The sequence below is a fragment of the Gymnogyps californianus genome, chromosome 28 (assembly GCF_018139145.2).
Source record: "Gymnogyps californianus isolate 813 chromosome 28, ASM1813914v2, whole genome shotgun sequence".
Taxonomy (NCBI): domain Eukaryota; kingdom Metazoa; phylum Chordata; class Aves; order Accipitriformes; family Cathartidae; genus Gymnogyps; species Gymnogyps californianus.
In genome coordinates, this window is record NC_059498.1 from 1,512,875 (window position 1) to 1,521,832 (window position 8,958).

At 39.4% G+C, this 8,958-nt stretch overlaps 1 protein-coding gene across 1 annotated transcript; it reads right to left on the minus strand.

The window, feature by feature from the left end:
- Positions 1–426: 426 nt before the first annotated feature.
- Positions 427–1,306, minus strand: LOC127026721 (olfactory receptor 6F1-like). Its single transcript, XM_050912031.1, is given in 3 exon segments — positions 427–473; positions 476–1,015; positions 1,018–1,306. Coding segments are annotated over 3 exon segments (876 nt in total).
- Positions 1,307–8,958: the final 7,652 nt, after the last annotated feature.

Consider the following 8,958-nt stretch of genomic DNA (forward strand, 5'->3'; position numbering starts at 1 on the left):
TTGGAGACTGAAAAGAGAAACATGCTACTATCTTAAATGTATATACATCTTAGATGTGTACATCTAAGAGCTGTCCTCACCCTCAGATTCTTTGCTCTACGTAAAGAGCTGAGTATAAACATGATCAGAGCAATTATCTGGTCAGACAGACTGACTTTTTGCATTGTTTTGAAAAGCTACCCAGAACTGACTTCCCAGTTCTGTCCTGACACCCTCTTTAAAAACATTAGAAGGTCATGTAAAAAAAAAAAAAAGGCCCTGATGAAGCTGACTTACTGGTTGGAGTGGCTGGAATTCCTTTGTGCTGCTCTTCAGGTGCTCTCCTGCTGACCTGTGATCCCTCTCCAGGCTCTGGGCATCTATTGCTGGCACTGGCATCAAACTGGTAGGAGTGGGATGGATTGAGGTTCCCTTCCCCTGGCAACTTTAGTTTAAAGCCCTCTTCACAGGGTTCAGAACTGGGGTATCCACAGAGTAAATACAGAGACAGTCTTGTTGAAATCAAAAGTCTGGATGGTCTTGGTGCAAATGTACATGAAGATGGTGGTCCCGTAGAAGATGGTAACAATGGCCAGATGACAGGCACAGGGAGAGAAGGCTTTGCTGCATCCTTCAGCTGTGGGTATGTGCAAGATGGTGGCCACCATAAAGATGTAGGAGATCATGGTGAGGATGAAGGAGCTCATTAGTACTATTGTGCCCACCACAAAGTTGATGACTTCGATTTCAAAGACGTCTTGGCAAGAGAGCTCCAGCAAAGGTGGTGAGTCGCAGAAGAACTGGTTGATGATGTTGGAACCACAGAAAGGCAGGCGGAAGACAAAGGCAGTGGGAAGGGCAGGTGCAAGGAAGCCAGCCAACCAACACCCCAGAGCAAGCCATAAACAAGCTCTGCGATCCATAATGGTGGTGTAATGCAATGGATTGCAAATGGCCAGGTAGCGATCATAGGCCATGCTAGTCAGGAGGAAGCATTCAGCTGAGCCAAGGAAGAAGAAGATGTACGACTGTGTGAGCAGCCAGTGATAGAGATGGTCTGTGACTGAATAGCAATGTTAGGCGGCATCTTGGGCACTGTCACATCAGTGTAGCCAATGTCTAGGAAGGAGAGATTGCTGATAAAAAAATACATTGGAGTATGAAGGTGGTAATCCATGCCAACGACCAAGATGATGGCAACATCCTCTGTGAAGGTCAGTGCGTACATCAGAAGGAAGGTAGCAAAGAGAAGCAGCTTTACTTCCCTGACATTGGGAAATCCTAGAATGATGAATTCAATTACCAAAGTCCTGTTGTCAGAAACCATGTCCTAGAGGGGATAGGGAGATGGAGATACAGTGAAGGAATGCTATTCAGAATGATCTGAAGGGAAAAACAAAGGGAAAGGGAGAGGTAGTTTTTACTACCTGTCACAGTCAACCATCCAGTTTCTGAATCAATCTCAAGGGTAACCCACATTTTCCCATTGACAATACCAGGACTGGACAACGCTGTTTTATACACCTAAGATAAGATACATCTACAGTGTCACATACTTGAGTTTCTTAGTTCAGTCATTGTTCCTGATCCCTTGTCCATATTGCACGTACATTGACTGCCTTTGGTTGAGCAAATTAATTCCCTCTGAGGAGGAAATGAAGAATATTTCACTCCAGCGATCACTCTCTGTAGGCTTCAGGGATGATGCTATACTGGGATTACTTCCTTTAACATAAACTTTTCCAACACTATCTCAACTGGCATTGCAGCCTCAAAACTACCATGTGCACTTCTGCCATGCCCAATGGCAAGCCATACAAACTTACAGTGTTACATTGCTCAAGGGCCAGGGATCACCCTTGAGGTAGGTGTCTTTCTAAAGTAAGTGTCTCCTTACATAATTAGGAGAAATGTCTGTTCCTGACTACCGCTGAGATAATTTCATCAATATGAAAGATTTAATATCTACCTGTTGTGGTTTAACCCCAGCCGGCAGCTAAGCACCATGCAGCCGCTCGCTCACTGCCCCCCCACCCCTGGGATGGGGGAGAGAATCAGGAAAAAAAACCTCGTGAGTTGAGATAAAGACAGTTTAATAGGACAGAAAGGAATGAAAAACAATGATAATGATAATAATAATATGACAATAGTAATACTAAAATAATTAAACTATACAAAGCAAGTGGTGCACAATGCAATTGCTCACCTCTCGTTGACCGATGCCCAGTTAGTTCCCGAGCTGCGATCCCCCCTCCCAGCCAGCTCCCCCAGTTTATATACTGGGCATGATGTCATATGGTATGGAATAGCTCTTTGGCCAGTTTGGGTCAGCTGTCCTGGCTGTGTCCCCTCCCAGCTTCTTGTGCCCCTCCAGCCTTCTTGCTGGCTGGGCATGAGAAGCTGAAAAATCCTTGCCTTAGTATAAACACTACTTAGCAACAACTAAAACCATCAGTGTGTTATCAACATTCTTCTCCTACTAAATCCAAAACACTGCACTGTACCAGCTACTAGGAAGAAAATTAACTCTGTCCTACCCGAAACCAGGACACTACCTCTCTGCTAACCAGCACTGGCTATTTTGTCAGTTATGGGAAACAGTTGCTTCTTGAAGAGCCATAAGCAAAACAGGAGCTTTAGAGAGACTGGGGATACAGGAGAACCACAACAGGCTTGAGGAGAAACAAGAGAAGTATAACTGCCACACAGCACCAATTATTTTGTCAAGGCCAAAGTAACAACATAAAGAACAGGGAGAAGATGAGAGAAGTAGGCAACAGAAAAAAGCAACATCAACATGACAAGAAAGAGTTATAAAAAAAATAAATTAGATTACTACCACAGAAGTTTAGGGAGTTAATATATATATTGGTTTTTATATGTGTATATATATGTATAATTTCTACAGCTAGCATATAAAGAAGAGATACATTGCAATAGAACAAAACACTTCCATAGGGCTGGTAATATGACATTTCCTCTATATGTGTCTTATACAAAGATGGGAAACCTTCTGGGACATCCAGATCCTCCATTGGATACAAATGAAGCCCATATAACAAGCTTAGACTTAGACACCTAACTGTAAGATATCTAGAGGAAATTACATGAGTCCCCTCTTTGCTATTCACATGGGTTAGTTTTTAGATCTAACAAAACATTTTAAAACTTTCAGGAAAAAAATCTAGCCAAAGCATTTCAAAATTTAGGAATTGAACAGAGGAGCAGTCAGAAAGAGCAAAGATGAACAGCAGAATAATAAATGTGTATCAAAACATAACTATTAAATTTTTTAAAATTTTCCACTGAAAATGTTTTATTTGCAGTTTTAATTTTCTAATTAAAACTTGAAAATTTTGCAACTATGTAATTATTAAAATATGAAAATATCTTTCACTAAAGCAAAATTGTCCTTAGAATGCTTTCAATCAGGACACAAATCCATCTTAACTTTGTCCTTGTTTAATTTATCTGAAGTAACGCGTTGGAATGGAAATTACTTGGGAGGAGGGAGGAAACACAAGCAAAATTGCAGCCATTTTATGAAGGGATGAATCAGCTTCTAAAAATTACAATTTCTCTCCAGTGACCACAGTATGATCCTGTTATCAATTCTCTTCTAAAGTAGCTGCCTGAATTAGGTGCCAAGACTAGGCCCTACAAACTACTGCTGTAAGTGGAAACGAGGGAGCTTTTCATCATAGTTACTGGAAAGTCTACGCTAGGATGACATGAATTGCTGCCTAAGCTTCACTGACAACATTCAGTGGACTTCTGCCAAATCTGAGTGGAGTTTAGGTACTCAGCTTACACCTAGATTGATGAAAAACCCAGTTTAGACCCTGGAGGGGTAAATATACTTGGCTGAGACTCTGAGTGAAATAATTATCTCTGCGTCAGGGAAGGTTGAGGGTACTGGAAGGTTCCTCAAGGGAGTATCTCAGTCCTGTGTGTTAGTCAGTCCTGCCTTAATCCTTCCCTGAGAAATACAAATGACTTTCATTTCTTTTGTACTCAGTTCACAGGAAAAACACTTTCCAGAGATCAGGCCCTGGTTAGGCTGCGAAATTGTTGTGATGAGGAGATTGGAGTGTGTGTCTTTTCTTCAAGATCTACGTTCAGAGGCCTCAAACATGGAAAGATGTTTTCAAAGTCGGGGACAGGGCCAGGATCCTTGAATGAGTGCTGCTGACAGTGAAATCAAATGGTCTATCAGATGTATCTGTGAATGCCAGTAAAGATACACTGGACTGTGCTGACAAACAGCCTCACCTGATCTGTTTGCTTTCCCCACACTAGCAATGCTGAGCTGTTCCAGGCAATATAGAAAAACCCAGTTTGCAGTGATGCCTACCTATTACCTATGCCTACCTGAACTTTGTGGCTCCACCACCATGTGCAATTTATTAAGAACTTAATTTCCTTCCACAGCCATTGGTAGCAAAGTCTCAAGGGTAGGTAGGAAGAGAGCTCACAGTGCAAGGACAAACAACCCTGTGAACTCAAGACTTTAATAGACAAAGCTTGTTATCCGAGGCAGATGCAAACAAAACAAGGATCTCAAAATGACAGGTGAATCCAGCACTGTCCACTTCAAATACTTTGAACTTCAGGTGATCTCCTGGCATTGCCCATCTGGCTGCAACTGAGTAGCCAAGGACAAATGAGGTTCATGGACAAGGTTAAGCTTTATTTCCTGTGACACAGATGTCATCACCCGTGAAACTAATTGGCTCCCAAGGGCTATGGCTCTGGCATAAGGACCAGGAAGAAGATGATCTGGGGAGACTGGGTGGGGATGGCTGTGGGCTGTAAGGTGAACACACCTTGACTGTGTTTCTCACTGAGCCTAGGAAGGTGGAACTGTTGCTGTTCATACTTGCTTTCTCTGGAGAAGCATAAGAAAAACTCGAAGAAGAAAGGAAAAAATAATGTGGAAATGTAGAACTCCACCTCCTGCAGAGAAATGAAGTTGATCTCTCCCCTACTCCATTAATATTTAGCAAAAAGTATGAAAATTGCTGGGGGCAAAATGCAGCTGGATAATAAAGAAGAGTCTTAGCTGCCAGGATAATAGTATTTTTCAGGGGTCAAGCATTGTCTGAAAGTAGTTGAAATATGTGAGAAATAGATAATTTGTTATGAAATACTACCATGAGTAAATTTACCTGGTAAAGGTTTGTATATTTGTTCTTTTATTTATTTATTTTACCTGACAGCAAAATATATTTAGAGGAGTATTCTCTTTGTGGTGATAATGACACCTAGCAAAATCTTCGGGAAGTTTTGTTTTTGAGACCATCAGGGGAAACCAAAATATTCAACAGGTAGCACAGACTTGTTCTGACTCAAGGAAATACTCAATAGATACTGACCAGAGGTTTCATGTGGTTGGGAATTTATATTTCTTTGTGCCAAAAATGTATTTCTTCTAACAACACTTTAGATGCCATGACTCAAAGACTTTCCCTCATGGAAAAAAAAAAAAAAAGAGAAAAAAAAAAAAGATGATAAACCCCCAAACCCTCCCATTTTAGCATCAGATTAAAAAATAAGGTGTTAACAAGGTTATCAATGTTCTGGTCAACATGTGCATTCTTTTATGTAACCAAAGCTTTAAACCTTTTGGGATTCAAGAACCATGAAACTGAAATACAAAGTACTCGCAAATATCATCAAATGCATACATAACTCTTTAGTCAAAAAATGCCATTAAAAATAATGTTTTTGAAGGAAAATTAGCTGAAAAGTCATATGTATTTAAATTTAACATCCAAAGAAGACTCTATAATCCAAATTCACATACATCAATCTGGGGAAAAAACCTTCCTAAGAGCTAGAAAGAAAACAATTAACAGTCAAACTGTTTTCTTATTCTTCTACCTTTTCCCCTTACTTTACTGTTCAAAATATCAAAAGATATTTTGAAATGAAGACTTCATAAAACCCAAATGTTGGGGTTTGTCTGATATTTTTTAGAAAGAAAATACATTTAATGAAAAATAAAATGTCATGGGCTGCATTTTTGAAGGAAATTTTCAATCAATCTTTGATGTAATTTAACAGTTGCAATTTGGTAACAAACAAGAAGAGATGCATTTAAGATTTATTTCATTTGGGAGAACCACAGATAACCACAAACTCCTTATCAAGCATCTCATATCAAGTAGCACACAGGTTTCATTGCATAAATGGCATTTTTGTTTCTTCTGGAATATTTCATTTGGATTATATTGCTGAGAAAAGTTGTAATGGGCAAATACCAGATAGTAAGGTTGTTTTGGTTTTGGTTTTTTTAAGCCATACATGTATTCATTTTCTGACTACTTTACCTGACAGTAATGCACAGAGCAGCCTTTGCTGGAGTTGCCATGGAGAAACCATAATGACCCTGTTTGGCTGTTGAACACTCTGGCATTCTGAAAAGCATGAGGCAGTTTAGATAAGGAGCATTTGTCAATTAAAAAATCTTACCTTGTCAGTCCCTTCTCTGTCAAAGCTAACTCTGTATGTTCCTTCTGTTCTTAGTTCATTATCATTAGTCTGGTGGTGGAATCTGAGAATGAACAAATACAGAGTATTAATAGATTAGTTTGTGGTGGACTATCATTACAGCTATCCTCGCTAGTTACTCAGATGTCTATTTCAAACTTGATAAATTCTGTTAGTGAATCATAATTATTTTTCCATATTTAAATAAAAGCTCTAATTGTTAATTAATAAATGACCAGCTATATTAATTTATAAATGTTACATATAAGAACTATTATAAGAATTATACAAATTGCTGAGAGATCATACCTGTCCTTTGCTATGCAGGACCTTTCTTATTATATTTGTTATGAAAATCAAAAATCATAAAAACAGTGACAGTTAAAGACCTCTGAAATGTAAACTCATACTTATTTTTCAAAGCTGCTACATGAGTCACCCTTCAAATTAATAATCATCAAGAACATTGTCAGTACAGTAAGTTGAAGACATCATTATATAAAGAACAAAATCATAGCAAAGCAATCTACATAATCCAAATGCATATAGGAAATCACACAAGAGAATATCAGTAAACGCCAGTCATCATCACCACGCTCTGTTATTCAATTATTATCTTATCCAAGAATGTCTGCAGAATTCAAGTTATGCCTTCTTACATCTTGTTTTAATTTTTAATATCTCAAGAATTCTATGGAGCTGAATCTGGCTAGATGGAAAACAATGTGGAGGAGAGAAGAGAGAGAGGAGAGGAGAGGAGAGGAGAGGAGAGGAGAGGAGAGGAGAGGAGAGGAGGAGAAGGAGGTTTTTTATGAGCTGCTACATTTCCACAGCATTTGAAGTATAAAAGAAAGATGTAAAAATCAGTTGAAATGGAAACAATTATGTTACGGTGACAGTAGTTGATAAGAAGATATAAGAAGAAAACGCTGCTTATTTACCTTTTTAATCTTTTCAGCTTTTGAGGGTATTAATGTGTTTCAAAATAAGCAAAGCTGGAATTTACACTGATGTCAAAGGTCTTTTTTTTTTTTTTTTTGTGAGTTGGGTTCCTAAACTAGAGGAGAGGGAGTAGCTTCTACTGATTCATGATGCCTTCTACTAACCTATTTAAAAGTCCTGGGTCCTTTTGTTTGTCACTCAGAGCAACTTGCAACAGCCTGAGTCTAAGATCTGTCATAGTTTAACCCCAGCCAGCAACTAAGTACCATGTAGTCACTCGCTCACTCCCCCCACCCAGTGGGATTGGGGAGAGAATGGGAAAAAAAACCCCAACTCGTGGACTGAGATAAAGACAGTTTAACAGGACAGAAAGGAAGGAAAATAATGATAATGATAATAATAATGTTATTACTAAAAGAATTAGAATATACAAAACAAGTGATGCACAATGCAATTGCTCACCACTTGCCGACTGATGCCCAGTTAGTTCCCGAGCAGCGATCCGCCCCTCCCAGCCAACTCCCACCAGTTTATATACTGGGCATGATGTCATATGGTATGGAATAGCTCTTTGGCCAGTTTGGGTCAGCTGTCCTGATGGTGTCCCCTCCCAGCTTCTTGTGCCCCTCCAGCCTTCTTGCTGGCTGGGCATGAGAAGCTGAAAAATCCTTGCCTTAGTATAAACACTACTTAGCAACAACTAAAAACATCAGTGTGTTATCAACATTCTTTTCCTACTAAATCCAAAACAACACTATACCAGCAACTGGAAGAAAATTAACTCTATCCCAGTTGAAACCAGGACAGATCCTTGGAGACATTATGAGCTCCATGGTGTCGTCAGCACCTCAGGGAAGTCTGTGTCTCAGGCACATATGCTAACCTTTGAATTTTGTCCTTAGTGGGGAGGAAAAAAAAACCCCAAGCCATGTCTGGAAGGTATGGAGGGGAGGAGGCAGAAATCGACTTCAAGACACCAAGGGTGGGTTCATGAGCCTAAATCTAGATATGTGCATATATATGGCTACTCTTCTCCTAACTTTTTTGAGAATCCTGTTCTCTCATTACAGGGATAAATGGCCTCCTTTCTGAGAAGAGAAAGGAGTGTTGATGACCATTTTGAGTAGAAGATTAGACTAGACACTAAAGTTTCTATGACTGCGAATGCTATGAATGTAAATTTCAGCTTCCCTTTCATATGCACACTTTTCCCCTACTGCAAAAGTGCCTCAACCACAAGGAAGGGCAATGCATGTGAACACCTCTAGAAAATTTTCTTATGCAACATTTAAAATCTCAAAGGAAGATGTGAGGCAACTGTCTGAAATTCTTTTTCTTTACACCTTCTCTTTCACGTTTCCTGAATGTTCTTGATTTGAAGGGTTAGCCAGATGAATCTATGAGGTTGATGTTTCTCTTGACTGACAGTTTTCCTTTTCATAAATGTTATTGCAAGAATTTGGCAAATTCTGTATGAGCAGGGACCAGCTTTCAGTTTGTTAATGAGGTCCTCATCTGAATAACTAGTACTTGGGGAACGTTTTG